Source organism: Mycteria americana, chromosome 5, assembly GCF_035582795.1.
Source record: "Mycteria americana isolate JAX WOST 10 ecotype Jacksonville Zoo and Gardens chromosome 5, USCA_MyAme_1.0, whole genome shotgun sequence".
NCBI lineage: Eukaryota > Metazoa > Chordata > Aves > Ciconiiformes > Ciconiidae > Mycteria > Mycteria americana.
The window spans coordinates 64,826,723-64,850,510 of NC_134369.1; the positions used below are offsets into that span (position 1 = coordinate 64,826,723).

At 38.6% G+C, this 23,788-nt stretch overlaps 1 protein-coding gene across 1 annotated transcript in view; it reads right to left on the reverse strand.

Moving 5' to 3' along the window:
- JAG2 (jagged canonical Notch ligand 2) overlaps positions 1 to 23,788 on the reverse strand; it is a 73,630-nt gene that overhangs the window by 24,206 nt on the left and 25,636 nt on the right. The window contains exons 3-7 of the mRNA XM_075503741.1: positions 22,364 to 22,418; positions 14,282 to 14,536; positions 13,202 to 13,262; positions 1,866 to 1,996; positions 1,360 to 1,479 (exon numbers count right to left, since the gene is read on the reverse strand). Of these exons, the coding sequence (XP_075359856.1) occupies positions 1,360 to 1,479; positions 1,866 to 1,996; positions 13,202 to 13,262; positions 14,282 to 14,536; positions 22,364 to 22,418 (622 nt within the window). The remainder of the gene's footprint in view (positions 1 to 1,359; positions 1,480 to 1,865; positions 1,997 to 13,201; positions 13,263 to 14,281; positions 14,537 to 22,363; positions 22,419 to 23,788) is intronic.

Sequence of the window (23,788 nt, forward strand, 5' to 3'; positions counted from 1 at the left end):
ATCACATTCTACCAGCTGAAGCAAAATTAAAGTTTTGATAGTATCATTAATACCACACAGCACTTTATAGAAGTTCAAAGAAGATCTACATCCTGATAAATGTGAAAACCTTCTGCTGCTGATAATAGTTCAGTGAACTTAAGGCCAAACAGTTAAGTTAAAGGAAAAAAAATGGGTTCTTTCTATCTACACTTTAACTGTATCAAGGAATAGCAAAATTCAAAGTGAGAAGACTGGGAATATCACATTTAAAAAAAGGATTTAACAATCCATCATGGCAAAGAAAGTCACTGCAGAACACCCAACTGAATACTACAGCTGAAAAGGCTGAACCAAAAGTTTTCATTTTTCTCCAAACATCAAACCTTTAAAGCAAAATAGGAAAGAAATAGAAATTGCACACTTGCCCCTTTATCTCCAGAGACAGAATAGTCAGGAAAACTCTCCAAATACCAAAATAGTCTCCAGTACATGAAAATTTTGGTCTTTGTGTAACACATACACAGATATAAATGTAAAAAGCAATACGCTATCTTTGTAGTGTGGTTGAAATAGGAAGCAGTTTTTCCATATTGGGTAGACACAGATTATGTTAAACTCTACACTTAACTTCTCATTTAGACTGCTTAAGGTGACTCTGTCGGAGGGCTTGAACACATTTCCATAGTAGTTAACATCTGCATCATTAATCCAAATGTATTAAGAGTCCCATATTAAAAGATGGTTTTAAAAATCAAGTTTCAGTTGATCAAAAAGGATAGCCAATACATTCAGGCAGCTAAAAATTGGGCCAAAACCCCACACCACAGTTAAAATTGAAGCGTCCATCACTACTACTCTCCTTAGTTCCCAGCTTGTATAAGATGCACATTTGCAAGCAAGCCAGAACAAAGGAAAATGGGTAGCAGGGAGAAAGGTAACAGGGAAAGGTGCACCTGTAACCCATTTCCATGAGACTATAGCCCAATTGCATGCTTGGATTAAGGAAGTGAAGAAGCCAAAGGGAAGAAATATTCTCAGTCTTATCTAAATCCAAGGGAAACTGTTGCAGCATTTCTGTTGTTTTCGGTGGTTTTTTGAATAGCCAGCCTAAGGCACTAGACAGGGAAGACAGAGCTGGCATATCCCTACTGTTACACAAAGTAACAATCAAGTTGAAAGGACAAGTTGCACACCATCACTTTTCACACTTCCCCTCTCAGAAACCAAGCTAGCTTTTGGAAAGGAGAAAACAGCCCCTCCGCTCTACAAAAAAAAAAGCAACAATGAACATATAAAAATGCCATCTGGCTAACTAGAACATAGTCATGCCTAAAACAATTTCAGATTTCTGAAGATACATGCAATATCCAGAAGTACCAATTTCGCAGTTCTTTCCAGAGTAGCCATCTGGGCAAGCACAGCGATATTCATCTGGTTCAGTATTCATACAGGTTCCACCATTCAGGCAGGGATGGTGATTTCCACAGTAATTCAGATCTGGACAGAGAAAAAGTGTCAATCAACAGGGAACACAAATCTCACTGTTTTAATCCCTAGCCAGACATACAGACACCTTTCTGGCTTGAACACCATTCACCCACACCATCCCCATATTCCATTAGCTAGCCTGTCATCTCATTACTATCCACAGAACAGGGAAGGATGAGCAAGAGACAACTGCATGAGTTAGAAGAGTCGGGACCATTCCAAGCCTTTTGTCTTAAGCTTCCTATACTTATGATGTTTAGGTACCATCTGCCATAAAACAATTAGGCACAGAAATACTCAGGTAGTTACACACTAGCAGGAAAAAAAAATGGTTAATGAGTTATCAGTTAATCATGCAACTTTACTTATTTTTCCTGTACATTAATGTTAAGTACCTTTGTTACAGAGCAGGCCACCCCAGTTGGTTTCACAATTACACTGCCATGGTTCATTACAGCTCCCATGAGCACAGCCTGGGTAGCGGACACACTCATCACAGAACTGTCCTTGCCAACCATAATGACACCTAAGATGTAAGTTCACATGTTAAAAAAGTTAGCAACATGATGCTTAGGTATTTAGAACACTACACTTACCATTCTCAAGAACAAAGTCAACTGTGTTCAATATGCAGGTAATAAAACTTTATTTCTCCTGTTTAGAAGGGACATACTAGTCCTGTTGAATATCCTTACTGGAACTCATCTTGCTCAACCATATTACACACCATGGCAACAAACACCACCAAGCACTATGCATTATGAGAACTGTACATAAATTAGTTGTTCTTTCAGAAGTAGTCCCATCTTCACATAATCATCTAACACTAGGATAAAAATTGTGATTGGTATAAAAAAAAAGTTGAAATTATTTCTCAAAAGGAGACTGCTGGCTTACTGCATCAAGCACCATAGCTTTTTTTCTCTCTATGAAGACAGCCTTCAAGATATTAGCTAATTTGTTCTGGAGTGCTACATTCTTGAAAGACCAGGGCAGCCAGAGATGCAGCTCTCTTGTCAATTTTCTCAGGACTTAGTTTCTCAAGAGAACCCTTTTTACAGATGTATTTTATTATATCCTCAATGTTCTCTAGTGGCATTATGAAAATGGGCGCTCTTTGGAGAAAGGAGAGAGAACAGAAACAAAAGCCATTAATAATTCATTTGTTTTAAACAGAGTTGAAATTTTGTCACAAGATTTCTTCAGAGGCCAGTATCTTTATGTTATCTGCAACAGAGTTCTGCTAACGAAAGCAACTGTTTATGCTACAGGAAAAGTGTTAAAGTAGGAACTTTAAAAAAAGAAAAAGGACATAGGCTAACACCTTTTTTTGGTTAATGTCTATTTCATACACATTTTAATAAAAAAGAAAGAGTAAGCTTGCTGTTTTGGGCCAACAAAAAAATGTTCTGCCCGTTATTTTATTTTATTTCTTATAAACAGTTTAAGAGCCATACTAGCAACAAAGAGATGCATAAAAACACACTGAACGGGGGTTGGGCACATTCATGCCAGTGGAGCCCTAATGCCTAGGGGGAAAAAAAGCATTAGAAAGGGAACTGTACTTTTTTAGATTTAACACCACCATTCTATTATCAACATGCTTTGAATACCATAAAAGAACAGAAAATAAATTCTTAAGTCTTTAGTCTTGGGGTGTGGTGAGAGAAGACAAGAAAAAAGAAGTATAAACAAGGAGTCTTGGTTCCTTGTGAATCAATCCACTTCCACCATTTCAGTAAGCTATATCAATCCCCAGAGGAACAGAACAGGTTATGCTGGCAGCTTATTTAAATTTCTACTATTTACGTAGACAGAAGGAATCTAGATGCAGATCTTGGCAAGATTTTTTTTTTTTTTATATAAAGTTCTAGAACTACTTGGAGTTCTTAGTCCCAGTATCTGCTCTTCATTCAAAACCTCACAGCTGCAGGATCCCTAAGGAGAACCTCAGCTGTGTACCTAGTCCAGAGGCCTCCAATCAACTCATCTAAGCAAGGCTGTCAGAAGCCTGGAGAACAGACATATTTCAGAGGCAGCTTTCTTTTACTGTATTAGCAGTAAGAGGAAACAAATACTGCTCCTGCTAAATTTGATCTCTTCCTTCCTCCTCAAGGACAGAAAAATCTTTTCAGGGGCTGGTAATAAACAACTAAAAAAAGAAAAAAAAAAAGGTACTGTAACTCACTTTACTGGCCCCAAACCAAATCTCCATCCATGCCAAACCTGGCACTACTGCCAGTGATTCACTATGACTATCCTAGCCAGAGCCAACTCCCCACCCACATATAACAAGCATTTTCAAGGGCTGAAAGTCTGCATCACAAAGCAAATGATCACAATAACTCAATTTGTTTTCCATACCCAATGGATAACAAGTGTCTTTGTTTAATACTGCACTGGTGATTAAGAGTGCAAAGAAAAATACAGCCACCTTCTTAGAACTTGAAGGCATCTTAAGCACCTACTTGAGTTTGTAGGTATACTTGACTGCATTAAAATTATTTCAGTAGAAAAGGGTTGCTGCTTTTTCATGATATTCAACACAGTCAAGGTTTACTGTTAAAGTTACCACCAAGCCTGAGGGAAATAATTTCTAGAGGCTAAAAGCAGTCCAAAGGAACACAGTGTTTACAAGTCAAAAGGTTACTATGTGGTAAGCTGATCAGCCTTCAGTTTACAAGGAAGAGTAAATTAGGATTTCCTCTTGAACAGGAAGTCTGGTCGCATCCTACATTAGCAGGTGCTAGAGCAGCTTTAATTCCACTTCCTTCTAAAAAGATAGTGTTTACAGGGATCTCAGCTCACTCCTAGAGCATGATGTGATCAATAGAGAGAAATCAATTCAGAAATGGGCATGTTGTCATTTATGAGAAAAATATCAAGCCACAACACAAGGATGAAAAAATCTTAATGATCCGCTATGAGAAGCCCAAAAGGTACAGACAGAAAAGCAACATCACCTATAAAAAGAAAAACCAAACCAGAATTCCTTTTTAAGTAACAACCACTTGTGTAAATGCCAAAAAGAAACTGCTAGTGCAGTTAATGGTGGGCTAAAGTTACTTCTTCCCTGCCCCCTACAGTTGAGAATAATTTTTTGGAAAGCTTCTGCAATCCTAAATTTTTCACATCTGAATAAATAAAAAAGCCAAATTTAGAGAATTCATAAAGATTCCCATTGTTCAATGGACAAAGAAAATTCTTACTGGAATCAAGATTCTACTTCCTTTGTCCTTCCCCTCTGCTGACTTCATCAGCTCTAACTTGTCTTTACAACCAAGCACACATGAAACGAAATCAGAGATGGCTTAATCTTAGCCCTTGCTGGGTTATTAGCAGTACAAAAGAAGCTACCATAAATAGATTGTTACAGTTTAGTAACTTCCTTATGGAAGGTTGAAGTAGAAGTACAGGCATCTGCTCCCACCAAAGCGTCCCTTCAGGTCAGGATTAACACAGAGAGACTGCAATAGGAATAGAAGAACAATTGCTAGTTATCTTGAAACCAAGAACTTGCAGAAAGGATCCTGATAATTCTACAGACATGCTTCACAGCTTCCATTTTTCTTAGACAAGAGTCTGGTAGCAATAGAAAATGAGAATTTAAATACAAGGCTGGAGGAAGGGGAGGTGGCAGGAGTTAACATTAGCTAGGCTTCTCGATAACATTTCAGTCTTGAGATTAGAGAAACTGCAACTGTACAGGAAAAATACTGTTGTCATTGACAAGTAGACAAAGCCATAATAATTCAACTCATAGCATATACTTGGTTACAGTAAGCAAGCAGGGCTTCAAACAGCTAAACTCCAGGACAAGGAAGAAAGACCTTCTACAGTAAATCTCAATGTGTTTAAAGTCGTAAATTTAGTATAAAGGAATCCTACAGCCGCACCCATCACTATGCACAGTTCAAAGATACCTATGTACTCAGAGGCAGGAGTGGGGGAGAAGTGGGGAAAGGAGAAAGAAAAAGAAGATTTGGGGTTTTTTGCTTTTCCTGGGGCTATTAAAGGTAAACTGTTCAAGTTCAATAAAATAGAGATTTTTCTACAGAACTATGCCTTCCCTATGTTCTTCTGAAACAGTTAGAATTAACGAAAAAGCTGATACTGGTCTTTGCTTTCCTCTAAGGATGTTTGTGTTATAATTATTTAGTGAAAGCTAGGTTTAAATTGAGCATTTCCAAATCAGATGGCACAAGGTGTTCAAAAGATCCCATGTTGCTGTATGTAAACAGATTATTTGTGAGGATAAGGCCCTGAGCAATCTGGTCTAACTAGACCTCCTTTGGGCAGGAGGTGGGACTTTCCATACTCCATGATTTTATGATAACTCCTACAATGGCAGTTATGGAAGTGATGTGGAAAGGCATAGAGATGTACCTAGATCCTGACGGTCTGTAAACCATGGTCCCTCAGCACCTTGCATGATTAATTCCTCCTTACCCAAAAGGAAGACGCCTGTTACAGACCAAAAAGTTAGGGTGCTCTCAATAGTCAGTATTAACTCAGCTGTTTTGTACTATCTTCATACATGGTTTATTCTCCTGGTTCAACCACTTCTGGTTATTTGAGAGTCCTGAACTTTCTGTGCAGAAAAGTTCACCTGAGAAACTTCATATCGCAGGTATCATTCAATCACTAATCTACTCTGGTTAACCTTACAAAAAGGCTTGTAATACATGAGAATGAGAGGATATCTAAATAAATTCTGTTCTACACCTAGCTACAGAGCTTTGTCAGCACTTAATGCACAAGTACACCTAAACCATCAATGTGAAGGAAATCAAAACCAAACTACTTCAAGTCTAAGTCAAAATATGGGGCCTAAGAAGAAACTGAAAAAATCCTAGGCAAGATGCAGGCAATGTGGTATAAGCCTTTAATTACCACAGGTTACACCTTACTGGTACCTTGTACATCCTACAAAAGCTGAAGTGAAGATCATTGTGCCATATTTACACATCATTTTTTAAGCAGGCTTTTTGGAGGGACCTTCTCCCACTCTTATTTCAATTGAAAGCTGTGGCCAAAACACTCAACACAGGAAAACGAAGCAAAACAGTGACATTAAGAGCAGAAGCAAAATGCATCATTCGGGGTGGGGGAGAAACAACCCTCTTAAATGGAAAACCACTAAATTTTCTAATGACGTGAACAGGATGGTGTTGCATAGGCCAGAACAATAGCTTTATATTAGTTACTTACTTAAAATAACTATAAGAAAGTCTGTTTAATCTTTTAAGAGATGAATTGTTGCATAGCAGGCAGCAATATGGAATAGCTGTTAGGAGATCCTACGATTCTGAGCATCCGGATTCAATGTTATAGCTACTACGGTACTCACTCACCAAGACTTGTCACAGAAGCACTTTCTCCACTTTCCTACCTTTGAAATAGGCACGATGGTTTTGTGAATAGGGAAGGAAAAGATGCTTATTAATGAGCTCAAATGATTTAATTACCTGAAAGCTTGTCGTCTTTTCCTCTCACCCCCAGAAGTCTTATTAGACCAAAAGATACAAACCTTTCCCTACAAACTTTTTTTCTCCTCTAATAAAGGAAGTCATTGAAAGTTAACATTCTCACTCCAGTACTTTAGAGTTTTGTGAAGAAGCTGATGAGGGGATGGTTCAAAACTGTTTACCCAAAACACACAGGGAAAGGTTGCTCAGTTAACTTGCAGTAAGTGGCTCTAAGGGTATGTCTGGATTTGCATTAGTTCACAACAGGAGCATGCTTTTTAAGTGAACTGCCTGATCACTCCTGTTGATGGTGCATTGGTTCACATCACAGAGCTGTTTTGGAACAAAGGAAGTTAATTCCTTTTAGGTTAAACTAAGGTAATGTAAGACTATGTATTCCAGGAGCACACCTAATGTGTTCCACTTGCAACAGGTATTCAGTCCACAAGAACAGACTAGAGCTAGTCTAAAATTTAAAAAATGAAGTGTTTTTAGTATGGGTATTGGGTTCTCAACGCTGCTTTGATCTACTGTTCTAATTTGTCTGCACCACCTACTATTGCAGACACAGGTTAAAGTACTACATGTTTTTACTTCCTGTACACCCGCTCACATTCTCCTGGAAGCAGCATCCACCTTTAGGATATATTCTGTCTTTCTACCCCCTAACCATCCAAGGAAGCGAGGGCAGAGTGTGCCTTAGTTCCTTGACCAAGAAACAAGACATGGGATTCTTTTTTGTCTAACTTAATATATCTGCTTGTGAAATACTTGCCAACAATCCCAGGAGGCTTACCACTAGGACATAAAAAAACCATAATAAAAGCATACTGGTTATGATAACAGGCAAGAGAACTTATATGATGAGACACAGCAATTGTAATAATTTTGCAAGTTCTTTGACGCTCAAAGCTGTGAATACAAGACCTTGCATCAAAGAGGAGACAGGAGATGATGTCCAGGTACTGGTACTAAGTACATTTCTGCAGGGCCAAACAATAGCCCTAAACCTCTTTAGGGACTATAGCTAGTCCAAGTTGCAGGAATTGAAATGGTCAGATGCCACAGCAGCTAGCACACTGCTCAAACAAGACTTTCTAGTTTACTGTTCAGAGCAGCTTATGAGATTTCTCCTAATTTGAGAGTTTATGAGATTTCTCATAATTCCATTCTGGAAGAATTATGGAAGGAAACCGTATCATTTAGATCTGCTTTTGACAAGTCCTGGTTAGCCAGGAACTCATCTGTGAGCATTTTCTAGATGTTTAGAAATGGTATACCTGTTTGAGTGTTCTTTTGAGATTTCTATCTGAACTAGCTAGTATGGAAGTTGCCCATTTCTTACTGTCTCCCCATTTTTAAAGCAGGCATTGTATTTCCTTCTTTTTTCAGTCCTTTAAGATCTTTTGTTAGTTCTCTACAGCCTTTCAATAACAACCTGCTTTGAGATGCCTCACCAGATCTCCTTGTACCCAGGAATGAGCTTACAAGAATCCAGATGCCTTTTTTTTTTTTTTTTAAGTTTAGGCAGAGTTCTCAAATGTTGATGTTAACCATGTTATCCACCCAACTGTCATGAAAACACAAGCGAGAGATTAGTGTTATTGGTAGGCCTCCTACTGAAAAGGACAGGAAGACTATGCAAGCCTTTAACATTTAACAAAGGATCTCTAGAACACTATTACACCCCCAACACTCCAGGTAGTTGTAGCTCATTTTGCAACTCAGGCTTTTGTTCCTGCATCTCTGTAAAGAAAGTATTGAATAATAGCTGAGCGGGTTCTGGCCCTTATAGTGACAGATTAAGGGAACAAAATCACTTGGGAGAGGCATACAGCACCTGCAGGCACTGCTGAACACAAGAAATCAGTCTCACAAGAAGGGCTGAAGTGGAATACAAGTACTACAAAAGGCATGGCACTGGACATGAAGTTTGAGAAGTCTGTTTCAACAGGACAGACATAAGATATGTGATTAAATAAAAACAAAGTCACCAATATTGTAAAACCAAAATTGTCACATGTAGCTCAAAAGTAATTCTAGAGTAAGACAGTTCAAAGTACACAGATTAAACAATTAAAGTTTTAAAAACTGTATGCTTGCTTTATTCACCTTGCACGAATTCACATTAAAGTGCTATTAGTGGTACCATTTCTAATTCATTTCAGTTAGTCTACACATTCTAAAGAAATGTTCGTATCACAGTTGTGTAAAGTAAGACTTGCATTTCCCAGGACATAACCTAGGTGCTACCATAGCTCCAGAAGCTGAACACAAGCTGAGCACTGTTAGGGATTTGACTCCTTTTGTTTCGCTTTGGAAGAGAAATTCAAACATTCAAAGGCAACAGGAAAAGTAGAAAGACTTCTGAAAATACCATCATCCTGGTAGGAATATGACAATGTAGCCCAAATACAAGGCATACCTGGACTTCTGCCAAACCCATACCACTCTGGATCACAAGGAAGTGAAAGATTAAGCTGTTAAGTCTACTGACAGTTTATGAGTGGTACCATAGTCAAGTCAGCAGTTTTAATCAAGGAAGGAGACTGTCGCTTCTGCTTTCTCTATAGTCACTTTGACAACTTCATAAGGTGATTGAGCCTAAGCCAGTTATAAGCCATTAGATCAAACTTCATTCCTCTCTAGACAGTTTAATGAAATTTAACAAAGTACTTCAAATAATGTAAAAACATACAAAAAGCACCAATCATCATGGCTTGGCAGTGTTGCTTTTTTGACAATCCTTCCTACTACTTTGTGCTGGTGAAGTCAATCAATAAGACCATTTGGTCTGCCACTGCAGCCTTAAAAGAAAAAAAAAAAGATTACAGTGGCTAGACACTTTGAGCCCAGATATGGATAAGGTTGTTTTGGTTTTTTGTTTTTGGGGGGCTTTTTTTGTTGTTGGTTTTTTTTGTTTGTTTTGTTTTGGTTTGGTTTTTTTTATTATTTTGTATTTTAAGAAGATAGCTGGATCTTGCAAAGATGGGAAATTGCAAAGTTGCTTTTGCTTTCCTCAAGGATGCAATTTTGCTCATTATTCAGTAAATTATTACCTATTCTGAACTGCCTCCACAATGACAAAAACCTATCACCTAGACCCAGCCATACCACAAAATAGTTTCCCACATCAGGTCATTTTGAGACATCAGGTCATCCCCTACTTACTTTCCATTTCTTTGATGAAAGCTCAACAAAAGAAAATGGCACATTTCAGAACACTAACTTCCTCAAAACAAGGGGTACATGAACTTGCTCAACAGATGGTGAACAGTTACCACTAATGGCCTATCCTTTAATGATCTGCAGTCATTTAGCTACTTTTAAGATCTGTTTTTAGTATAACATTTAATCCAAGAACAGCTCTAAACTACTTTGGAACAAAGTATGGAGGGTAGATCCTTGCTATGAGAGTTAGGCTGAAGCCTCAGAGACATTGCTTAAGTTACCTGCATGTTCATACAAGTTGAAGAAGGAAATCGTTTTCCAACTTTTCTATTTATAAATGCCACTGCAGATTTTGGCAACCAAGTAGCTATTGGCACCAGTAGATTTCTATACATCTCACACCCATGTTTTTCTCACATTTTCATTTTCTTTCTGAATTAAAAAAGGACATTGTTTTCACCTGTTAAATGGTAGTGGCCGCTGTCCAAAAACCAGGATGAAGGAATCTAGATTATAATTCAGTAGCACCAAACATAGCAGTTTCTTTTAAATAACAGCTTCCTTTGTACTGCTGAAGATAAAGGTCATGTCTGTAAGCCTTGCTTATTTTTAGATCAGCATCTTTTTTCTACAGAAAGTATTATCCATTCGGGTTAAAAGTAACATTTCTAATGTAGCCCCTAATAAGTATTACAGAATACAAGCTGAAGATATCTGTGTGAACAAGCTCAAGCCACCAAATCACATTTAAAGAGGTAGCTGAGAACCTTCTGCAATACTGGAAATAGAGTGGCCATACATAGAAAGGCCATTGTTTGCCTTCAATCTGCTGATCACAGATCTATCACTTCAGCAGACAGGCGTTAAGAAACAAGGCAAATGGCATACAATCCATATTAAGTCCCTTATTCCTTCTGCCAGTACTTTCTTTCAGATGAGAGAACCCATCCAACAAAATAGAGAGATTTCTGGTCAGAGTGCTTCAATAGACTTAATGTTATTTTTATGAGCTGTATTTAGCTGGGCAGGTTAGAAGGGGGCACCTAGACTTACAATATTAGCTGCTTCTTCACGTCAGTGACGTGCTGTAAGGAAAGGCTTTGCTTGTATGAGACTATCTATTGACAGACACCTTAAAAAAAAGTTACCATAGCCACCCAGTCCCCCATCTTCAAAGGTTTTGTATTCTCTTCTTTAAACCTTCCTCCTCCTCTCCAATTTCTGTCTTCCCAGATACAGCTGGTATCACAGAGAAATGAAAGCTAAAAAGGAAACTGCACCACCCCCTCCCACTCCACCCCCCCACCCCCCCAAGAAGGGTACTGTTTTGCATTTGCTTAAGCCTGTTGCTTTTTCACCTTTATTCAAAGGCTCCTTGCATTCAAAAAGTAAACATTTACAGGCTCCTAGGATACTCCTTTGATACCTACAGGACTCCAGAAACCCTTACATGAATCAAAATTCATTAGAGTAGGTTCTCAAGGGGAAAAATGTGTTCTTGGAACGCTCAGGGGAAGGAGTACTTCTTACTCAGGCAGAAGTGATACTGGCCCAGCTCTCAACTAAAATCTCTACTTGTAACCTAAAAAATCACCAACATGAGCACACGATACTTGAAATCACAAGTAAAATATTTAATGATATGAAAAGATCCCAAATAACATTAAATAGAAATATTCTTTCTTACTAAAAAGAAGCCATGGTTTAAACATCTGCCTTGAAAAAAAATGTTTTAAGGGAAGTTTTATAGCTCTTCAGAATTGAAACTGCACGTGCACTGAAACACTGCACTTCATGTACTGGAATTTACAGTTTTCAGTCAGATTTGAGAGCTACAACACACCAAATCTTCTACAAGTCAGCAGCACCTGATGGAAGTTTGAGTGGTAAGAAACTACTCTGGTACAATGATTTAGGACTTACTTTGTTATCTGCCATACCCCACTGTCAGAAACTTCAGGCTCTCCAGCAGGATGGACTTGTTTGCATGTCAGCTGCCACAGCTCACGAACTGGCACTTCAACCCCAGCTTAGCTCTAACCCTAGCAAAGCTAAGCAACCTGCATCTTATTTCTGCCACTTCTGTGATGGTTGTAGTAGTTACTAGTAGGAGGATGAAGCAGAATTGCCTTAAACTATCACAGCTTGCCACAAATGGTATTTGTCAGCTCTCGGGGGTTCTGGCAGCCAGTTCAGTTTGACGTCATTCCAAGCAAGTAGATTCAATACAGCTTACAAAGGAACCACTACACAAATCCACTCATACAATGATGCATACAACTCTGACCACAAATAAACTCAAGAACCTACACAGGATCCCAAACCTGCAAGTAGACCTGTCCCATTTCTTCAACACCCAGCGTAAAAATAACACCCATTTCCCCTTGACCTACTGCGTCGGATGCCTGAACTTTTACAAGGAAACAATCAACTCCTCTTCCTACCAACAGAGGCTACTCTACCACAGAGGCTACTCAGGCTTCATCACAAAGTTAAGGGAACATTTCAGACTCTGTTCTCTTGGATTTAGAGACCAAAAACATTCACTTGGCATAGAAAGTTTAGGTTGGGGTTGCTACTGTTACCTCCATTACTACAAAAAAAAAAAAAAGAAAAAAGTTTGTTGTTTTGGAAAGGCTAAGTTTACTGTATTTTGGTGATCAAATATATATATATTGAGTGTTCTAGCACTGTGAGCATTTCCTAGTCATAACAGTCCAGCAAGAAAGTTCCCCTTTTTATTTGAGGGGAACAGATAGTACATAGAGCTCCTAAGTACAAAGATAGTACAAAGCTCCTAAGGATTTTGAAAAGAAAAAATAAAGACATTCTCATTCAATAAAGGCATAGTTTTGGATTACATGAAGCAAATCTGTTCAGTCTTATACGCACAAAAATAGAATAGGATTGCAAAACAGTATGAAGTATATGCAGTTCTTATACATGTGAAGTCTACTTCAGGTCTATTTCCACCCATGTTTTTGTATAGGTTTTTTTCCATTTTAAAGTAGACTTTTAAAAAGTAACAACATACACAGAAAACACTAGAAAGATCAGTACTCATGAAAAGATACTCAATCATGCAGACTTACTTGCATTCCCCAGGTGTACTGCAACCCCCATGGAGCAAATTACATCCTTGTTTACATACAGCTGTAAATAGAAAAAGGTTTAGGCATCAGTCTGGGCAGCTAGGTATCCATTACTACAGCAGCAATCTGGAACTGTTCAGCTAGGGCTTCTGTCATTTAGCCTATTTGTTGCTTGTGCAAAACAGGCTGTCTTTTGCCATGTTCCAATAGTTGTTGCTTCCAGCTAGCTGTTTCACAAAACACAACCCCACTACAACTGTTTATGAAAAATAACTTAAGGTAACTCCTTAAAAAAGTTGCTACCAAATAGGTTTGCAGCCAGAGTGTCAGCACTGAAACATTTATCAAATACAGTTATTTTTTAATCTGGTATTAGACTGGTGTTATGCTGGAAATCCCAAGCTTCAAGAGATACACCATGACCTTGAGTAAGCTCTGAAAATGGTCTCCCCCCTCTCATTAACAGGCTTTTTACTGAAAAGGAACAGGAAACAAAAACAAGAAGAGTATGTCAAGTAATTTTAGCACTAATTACTCGCTGAGACTAAAGGCAAAATGCAAAGAGATTTGATTGAGTGGTACATTAAAAAGGATGACTACACTTGAATTTCTGTTCACATTAAGAGCTATCAAAAAGCTTTCAGCTTTGCATACATTACACTTAAAACTTTCTCATTTGCAAAAGTAAGTGTTACAAGGACATTTTTACGGGATTAAAGTCTACACTATTACTGATATCATCACTGTTCAATAAAATCTTACATTAACAGATGTAATACATCATTTTGCTTTGAAGTAACAGCACCACTGAATAAAATCAATTAGTAAAAAGATGTTTCACTATTTCAAATCCTAAATTTGTTGTGTAGCCCTCATAGCACACACCACAAGCAACATTGTATCCTGTCCTGGGCTCCACTTTTCACAGAGGATGTTTTTTTAAAAGATTTGTATTGAAAGGACAAAGTCTGTCCATTCAGATTGCTATGCTACAGCACCAACACTACAGAAATACCCACTGCAGTTTATACCTATTATATATACATTAGAGGTAATCTAAAATGAAGCAAACAATACTACCTTGTTTACATTCTTCTCCCATCCAACCTTCCATGCAGGCTTTGTTTCCATTTTGATCACACGTGTAGTGACCAACAAAATCATCTCGAGGGCCACAAAATTTATTGCACAGAGCACTGTAGTAATTTTCATCACACTTCACTCTTATTTGTACTTCAAAATGGGCAACAGGACCATTAAATTGTAGTGTCTTCCATCGATCTTCTGGGTTGATCATGCCAGCATGTGCCACTCGTTCTATTAATGAGTCTTCACCTTTTTAAAAAGGTAAATTCAACAGGTGATAAGTTTGATAGCACACAAGAGCATATAAATTCAAATCAAAAGTATTCAACTGGTTAAGAGAAAACCTAGTAAAGAAAATGTTAAGATGATAAAGATCTACTGTATAACTGAATTTTCCTTTGCCTTGCAAAGTTCATTACAGGAAGACCAATTTTAAAAAGTGTCCCAAAGGAAATATTAAAAAACCCTGGAACATAATCCATAGGAAATAGCTTATTTTTCAAGGCAGCCAAACATACCACACCCACACACTGACAACCAGCAGCTTTATCTTGATCTGAGGCTCTTTTCGTCTCCTTTTTATGCTTATAAAATTGCAAAATCTGCATAAACTAGTAGCTGAAATATTAAAGTTATCTGGTGCAAGTTTAATGTTAAAAATAAAGCAAGACTCATACTCGATTTGCTGCAAAATTACTAAGCAATAATAAGTGCTCTGGTAGGCTTACATTATGTACATAAACCACCTTTTTTTCATTTTATCATTATCTCTACAGTAAAGGCAAAACATCTTTAGCAAGCATTTCATAGAACACTTTGTGCAGTTAGCATTTGACATCTTGAGAAGAAATATACAAGCGAACACAGGATTGCCAAGGGGCCATTCTCAACTCTGTATCCTGCTTATCCTTATCCCCAGTGGAACTACTGATAATTACGATCACCATTACAATACACTCTATAAGCATCCTGCCTTGCCCTCACAGAAAGCAGCAGCACTGCTACTGCGAGGCTCCATTAGCTAAGACCAAGCATGCACAAAGTATTAGTTGTCACATGGGACAAGAAGATTCTAGGATATAAGATTATGGAACCACCAACACAAAGTATTTTCATTTTTATGAATATCCATTTTATTCTTGGTATGAAAGCTTCAGTGCTAGGAGAGGAGACACAATTATAGTCAGTACAATGAAATTATACAATTTCATCAGTAAATGTTAAGACTAAGCAAAGCACAGTAAAGGTAAGGGTAGACAGTGAGTAACCCCAGTGATGAAGAGTTTTCAAATGTTTTCACTATTCAAATCTGGTAACATCCTACCCCAAGAGTTTTTCTAGGTGACTCTGCAAGCTACAGCTGGAACTCCAAGCACTATTTAAGGACAAGAAAAAGGTACAGAAGCTCCACTTGTATACATGAATTTCACACCCCTTTATGAAACAGCTATAATATTGCCAGCTCAGAGCATCAGCATCCATTTTCTTCAAATAATAAAGATTCTTTAAAATGCATGTTAAAATAAATGAAGAACCAAAAACTTGCACGCAGCAAGAGGCTGTAATGGTAGTGCAATAAAGTCTAAACTTCAGATTATTAATAACATAAAACACACCAAGCTGGTAGCAAGCAATACTAAACTATCGTTTTCAGCAAATGTGTTTCACCTACTTACTTTCTGTAACTCATTAACCTAATTGGTTTAGAAAATAAAACCAAAGCAGTGACTGTTTCTCACCTAGGAAGTTATTGACACCATAGAGATATCCTGTGCATCTGTTACCAAAGCTGCACTTCCCCCTCAGCATGTAAAAGGACTCAAGTGACAATTTTCAGTCACTCCAACATTAAAGGAAAAGGAAAGCTACAGAAGTAGCGGGCTCTGCAATGCATTTTGTTATCTTAACATCTTTTTTCAAGCTTGCTTCTACCATAAAAATCTTTCCTCTTAACATTAAGGAATATTGAACTAAAAAAAAAAAGCTGTTTTAGTTAAGCATTGAAATTTCTCCCAATTACTAAGAACTCAAAGTATATCTCTGCTTCAATACAAAAAGTGGTATTGCCATGTATAGGCTACAATTCATGCTTGCCTGGACTAGTCTGCATAAAACATTTTATGGCTAGGCAAGACACACTGAAGTCTATTCCTGTTCTTTAACTCTCAAATTCCTATACGTGAACTCCTCTGTCATCCAGCAGCATGTGGTCAGTATAAGAGTGGACAAGAAACCTGCAAGCTAGAAAAGGCTGCCTGCATTTTATTTTTGCCTGAACAGGATATCTATCATATCATTAAAAGTTTCATTATTAGATTCAACATCCTTTCATAACCTTATTCCTCTCTAATGACTACTGATCTGAAAACCTTGATGAAAAATTATTAAAAAAATGCTGAATCATTGGACAGTCAAGGAATTGAACAAATAGCAAGTATGCATTATAAAGCTATCTTCCAGCTATAAGCAGCACAGGCTCATTAAAAACAGCTGCAACAGCCACTGCTATAAAAGTGTTTCCTCAAAGTGCATCAGATGGACTGAAGAACAGGTCCTGAGATTAAAGGAGTGGCTTATATAATTAAAATCTTATCAAGCATCTTCAGACTAATGCAGATTCAGACATGGTTAAACAACTGGAAAAAGCATAATAGCTATTGCAAATACACCTATGCAGAACAGTCCTCTTAATACCTGGGGTTGAGAACAGGGGAAATAACCCAATAGTGCTTTTTTTTTTTTTTTAAACAAACTTTATCTTCATAAACTCTTCTGAAAAAGAATATATTCTGAGCCTTAAAAGCTTTTCCTCTAGCTTATATCAGTAAAAGTAGGGCTTAACAGCCTAAATAAGCAAGCCAAATAATTTACCCTGAACCACAAAAGGCATCAGGAAATCAGCTCCAAGTCATTTCATTTCTAATACTAAACTCTTAAGTACCAAAGTATGAGAATTCTGCTTTACTTCAAATTTAAAACTGATCCCAAATAGAAGGTGCATCTTCCAAGGAGATCTGTAATCGCAGGGAAGAACATGTTTGTCAAGGTTCCTCCTTCCTCCCCCACAGTGCCAAAGTATTTCTGAAGATGTTCAGTCTCTCACATTTAACTGTTTTGATGAGACAAGTTTGCTCCCTGCATCTGGTTTACCATTAAAATTCACGTTAGGAATTCACACACATTACTTTTAGCCCTCAGTAAAGGCAATGAGCTGCATAACTGAATTTGTCCGGTTATTGGTCAAAAAAGCAGCATACAGTACTCTAACCTTCCCACACACACACCTCAGAAGCAATAGGGCTTCTTGATTACCAAGAAGTTTTGTACAAGTCTCTCTAGAAAAGCAGATAGTGGCACAGATGTTTGCATAAAAGGAGATGAAGAGTAAAAGGTGGTTCTTTAATTAAGCATCTGATTTTTGGAAGAGGAATCCTTATCTGAAGAGTATTTAACTAACTGTGCAATCAGGAGCCATGACTACACTTAAATAAGGACACTGCTCATCAACACACTAACTTTTAGCAGAGGTCAGACATTCCGAACAAGCCACTCACAGGGCAACATAAAAGGTGATGCTGGTAGCTGTTTGCAAGGAAACACACACAGGGTAGCATAAGAACTTCATGCCCAAAGAACAGGAGGTGCCCTTCTCAGGAAGTACATAGTCTTCAGCCTTTTTCAAGCAACCATTTCAAAAAGCCATAAGGACAGATTAGTCTCCTACAGACTAACATGAAAGAGGAAGGCAACCACTGCATCCCCGCCATAGACATGTAGTCAAATGGAAAGTTACTTCACACATGAAGATGCCAGCTTGCTTCATAATGGCAGTGCTGCGTTAGGCGTTGCCAAGACCTCTGCTACACAACTAGAAGTCTGCCAAGTCAAATGACTTACCTGGAAAGTAGCATGAACTGCTGTGACAGATGACGGAGAACAGGCTCTTTACAGTGAATTTGTATTTAAGGCAGTTTCCTTTCCCCCCCTTTCACCCTCACAAAGCAAACAAGTGCTAACACTATACTGCCACATGCTTCCCTCCGAGCCAACCCTGCTGCACAGAGGAGGAAAAAAGTGCAGGAGTAGTTCTGGAATCAGGGTTTGAAAGCCCCTCAGAGTTTGTAGTTTGATGTAAGTACTGGGGAAACATTTGCCAAGCCAGACTTGTTCTTGAGATGGTACTTCACAGATCTGCTCTGAGGACCCTTGCCTTGCATTCGATGGGTGCAAGGAAGAATACAGGATGCTAGGACAATATAGGGAGGGAAGAGTGACAACTGTTCTAAAACCTTCAAGTTGTTCACTAGAAACCCCTCTTTCCAGGTTTTGGTTTTTTGTTTGTTTGGGTTGTCGGGGGTTTTTTATTTGTTTTATAAACACCCACTTTAAAGTCCAAGCAGAAACATAACTGCATTTAACTTTCAGCCTTACTCATCCCCATTAAGGGAAAGCAAAACCTGACTTTGGAACTAAATAATCAGCTGATAAACAGACTCTGGCAATTACTTAGATTAATCTTTCTTACAGTAGCAACAGAAGACACATGCAACCTGATCCAGAGACCAGCTCAACGTTCAGGGTATGATAGGGAGTTCACCTTTCCACAGATAACTCTCTTTACCCCTCCAGGATGCAAATATTGTTTGTCTTTTCTCCAGAGGAGTTGCCATATTCCCTTTCCTACTCTCTTACATATGATTTTTTACTGATCTGTCCTTGTTTGGCAGTTCAGCAGTCCTCGCAGCAATACAAAGGAAGTGTCTTTGCATTTTGACAGATTCACAAGGCAAAACCTACTGGAGGACTCCCTGCCAAGACCACTCAAAAAAAAAGGGGCAAAAAAAAGAGAACATCTTCAGCATGAAGGAATTCTTCCTAAAAATCTAATATGCAAGTCTAAATTGCAGCGTGGCAAAGCAACAGGTCTCTATCATGGAATCAGTAAACAGACGACAGAAACATTTAACCAAGACAAGCATTTAGCTAGTCTTCTGCCAAATTATAGGCCAAGAAAGCCTTCCTAAATTCATATAACAAGTAAGTTTCAAATGCAATACAGCTTAACAGCACCTCTCTGGCAGCCTATATTAAAGGGAAGTTCACCTTCCATTAGCAGTTTCTCACGAGAGCTAAACTGACACTTATATAGACTCCTGTAGTTCATGGAAACTGTTAAATTAAGGAGATGGCCCACTGGGCCTCTGAAAGACACTACATATCCTGTTGTCCTGAAGTTCAGGGAGGGGGGGGGAAGACATCAATGCAAGTAAAAAGATTTGTTAGAGCATGTTAAAAAAACTAAAAGGCTTAAGAAAGACTTAACACAAGCCTAAATTGATTGTCCTCCTATCAAGCATATTTTTAAAAACCTGGATTTTAAAGCTACAGATCTGCAAGAGGCTTCTGCAGACTCTAAGACATAAACATACCAAGTTAGAAGAGCATTATTTATGAAGTAGCTTATTAAAAAATAAAATTCAACACTTGAATGCATACAGATCTGTTTTGTAGGATAGGCTTTTCACATTCACCCCCATCTACACCATCTCACGAGTTGATCTACCATCTAGAACTAGGGCATGAATATTCCAATATTTGCTGTACTAGCTGCCCCTAGGTAAATTATTCCCAAACTGGAAAATATTTAAAGGAACTAACTTCATGTAGTACTTTTTGAACAAAGCATTCAAGAGGACACCTCCAATCTGTTGCTATGTAGGGTATCTAAACTTATTCAAGATTCAGGCTTACTCTGCTCGCACACAGGATCTCAGTTTGAATACCATGTCCAGCTTTGGAAAGTGCCATTCAAGAAGGCTGTGGACCAACTGAAGGGCTGCAGCAACATGAATTACTTAAAATCATAAAATCACAGAATCATTTAGGTTGGAAAAGACCTTTAAGATCATCAAGTCCAACTGTAAACCTAACACTACCAAGACCACTACACCATGTCCCTAAGCACCTCATCCAAATGGCTTTTAAATACCCCCAGGGATGGTGACTCAACCACTTCCCTGGGCAGCCTGTTCCAATGCTTGACAACCCTTTCGGTGAAGAAATTTTTCCTGATATCCAGTCTAAACCTCCCCTGGCGCAACTTGAAGCCATTTCCTCTCCTATGGCTTGTTACCTGGGAGAAGAGACAGACACCCACCTCACTACAGCCTCCTTTCAGGCAGTTGTAGAGAGCAATAAGGTCTCCCCTGAGCCTCCTTTTCTCCAGACTAAACAACCCCAGTTCCCTCAGCCGCTCCTCATAAGACTTACGCTCTAGACCCTTCGCCAGCTTCGTTGCCCTTCTCTGGACACGCTCCAGCACCTCAATGTCTCTCCTGTAGAGAGGGGCCCAAAACCAAACACAGTATTCGAGGTGCGGCCTCACCAGTGCCAAGTACAGGGGGACAATCACTTCCCTAGTCCTGCTGGCCACACTAGTTCTGATACAAGCCAGGATGCTATTGGCCTTCTTGGCCACCTGGGCACACTGCTGGCTCATATTCAGTTGGCTATCGACCAACACCCCCAGGTCCTTTTCCGCTGGGCAGCTTTCCAGCCACTCTTCCCCAAGCCTGTAGCGTTGCATGGGGTGGTTGTGACCCAAGTGCAGGACCCGGCACTTCACCTTGTTGAACCTCATACAATTGGCCTCAGCCCATCGATCCAGCCTGTCCAGGTCCCTCTATAGAGCCTTCCTACCCTCAAGCAGATCAACACTCCTGCCGCCCAACTTGGTGTTGTCTGCAAACTTACTGAAGGTGCAGCCGATCACCTCATCCAGATCGTTCATAAAGATATTAAACAGAACTGGCCCCAATACTAAGCCCTGGGGAAACATAATTTGTGACCGGCCAACTGGATTTAACTCACCACAACTCTTTGGGCCCAGCCATCCATTACCAGAGATCTAAACAAAACATACCTAATTAGAAAAGGTTGAAGAAGCTGTTCAACAACAAGGCAAAAGAAGCTTAATTCTAACAGAGGGAGGGCTCAGGAACAAACTACAAACTCATCATTACTTTGTCTATAATTAGAGATAGAGTACATTAGGAAAAATCTAAGTTAGGAAAGTCTGTCAGGAAAATGCAAGTGTGACTGATCCCAGACTTCAAGGAAAAGGACCTTGAAACTCTAACATAGCCTTAATATCAATTGAGCTTTGCCATTTTTTTAAATGTTTGATATATCTTGATAAGGATGGTCAGTAAAGCAGCAGAGAATAGCCTATAATTAGAAACTGATGATGATTTGGGACAAACGTTTGCTATCTTAATGTCCAAACACTTACTTCCTCCATATTGATCCTAGCCAAGATTAAATAGTCCATCATTAACCACAATGAAAGTTTGAAGTTCACTTAACACTTGTAGCTAAAAGCATTGATTATTTTGGTTTGTAAACCATTACCAAAAAGTAGGTTCAAGCTGGAGTCCTACTTTAACAACAATATGGCAACCAGTGCCTTCATACTATTTTGAAGTAGTCATACAATAATCTTGCTTTTCCTTCAGATCAACAGCTCTGCTCTGATACTGAGCATTAGCATTTACAGACCAGAAATGCAAGGTAACTTTCAGTACTCAAGGAGAAACAAATGGAGGAGGAATCATACCATGATTTAGAACACTTTCATCAAAAACATCAAGCATGGTTTCTTCATGGGGAGCAAGAATGCTTATTTGTTTAGCTGATCATGAAAGTATTGCACAATGTGGTTGTGGGTAAACTGGGGAGAATTTAAAGTGTAACTCTATAGCACAGACAATTTTCCTTTTTAAAAAAAAAACCTACATGATTTTTAAACATTTTTTTAAAGCTAACTATTAAGAGTCACATATTACAACCTTCACTTACTATTGTCCATTCTTCTTCCTATCAGCAATAAATTTTCACAGTTCCTAACCTAATATTCACTGCCTGGATTTGTACACGCTCTTAACTTAGATAGCAGCCTTGCATTCAGACTGATTTGGAGGGATGGCTAATTGCAGCAGCACACCATTTCCCCCCCTCCCCAATCTGTGTACATACAGCACAGAGTAAATGAAAACTGCAAGTTTTACAAATACTCACCAGATTTTGTATCATTATCCCAATCCCATGCTTCTATTATTAATGTGAACGATCTCTGAAAAGAAACAAGACACCAGTTAGATAGTAATAAAAAGCTACTGTTGTGCACCAGACAAACAGTGATTAGGAATAACCAGATATTGCTGCTACAAGAAAGCCAACTGAAAGCAGTTAAAAGTTTCACTCCTCTGCTGTCATGTGAAAGCCCTTGAAGGCATCTTCTCAAAAGCATGAAATACAATAGCGTTAAAAATTGTGGGGCAAAGCATACTAACAGCAAAACAAAAATATTCCCCCCCACACACCAAGGACTGAATTATTATTATTATTCTCCTCCCACTGCATCTAATTCTCAGCTTTGCTTAGCCACAGAAATCCTTTCTAGAAGTAGCCCTAAAAGGTTTGAATGAAGTGAGGGGTTCTGAACATTGGGAAACAGCTAGGATATTTAAGACATAAGCGACTGAAGACCAAAAAAGAAATAAAATCAGAGCCATCCTTTAGGAAGCACATGAAAGATCAGTCTATATAACAGATCTGTTTGCTGTTTTCTAGAAAAACGTATCTAAAGCAGCAGCACACAAAACTCCACCCTGCATCTATCAAGAATTTAGACTTCTTTCTCATGAAAGGGGTAGTGTGAAAAACAGACCTGCAAAAGTAAATTTATGTTTCTGTTGTGTGAGGAAGCACACTTGTCCCCTAAGGAAAGAGGATACTGTCCCCTAAGGAAAGAGGAAAAACATGATTTCAGACATTTTTAAAATTATTTGGAAAAAACACGAAGGCTTTACTTCACTAAAGCAAGGCTTCAGGCATTTTTCTTGGTTTTATGGCCAAATATGTAGGATAGATGTTGATATTCAAATACTAAACTTTTTTGTAAATAAGTTACCTTATGCATACACGGAACGTTTACCTCGAGTTTAACAAGAGCAGCTGTCAAACCCTTCAGCTTTGATAGTTTCCAACTTGTCCAAGTTAACATTGAGATTCTCACATACATTTAAAACCACGGAACAAACCTCCAAGAGCAGAAAGAGTTATTGCACCACTATCCTAAAACCCTCATGTATACATCTTTGTGCTTAGAGGCAAGCCACACCAAAAACTGAAGCTCATTAAATACAGCAGAGCCAAGCCTTAATGTGCACAGAATTCACAGGCTAACGATCTATGAATTCACATGGACCTGGGGACATTCAGCCAAGAAATTAAGAGCACCGTCTGAGGAAAATGATTATGTAAAAATTCAGCTATCTTTCATAGGGTGCTTAGGACTATTTTACTGTTACATCAAGAGATGTGTATTTTTACTTTGAGATAGCTCCTCCTAAGTGCTTTGTATGCCCCTCACCTCCCGACCAAGAAGGGTTGATCATAACACTGAAATCTCCCTATTTCAGAACAGCAGCAGCAGCAAGA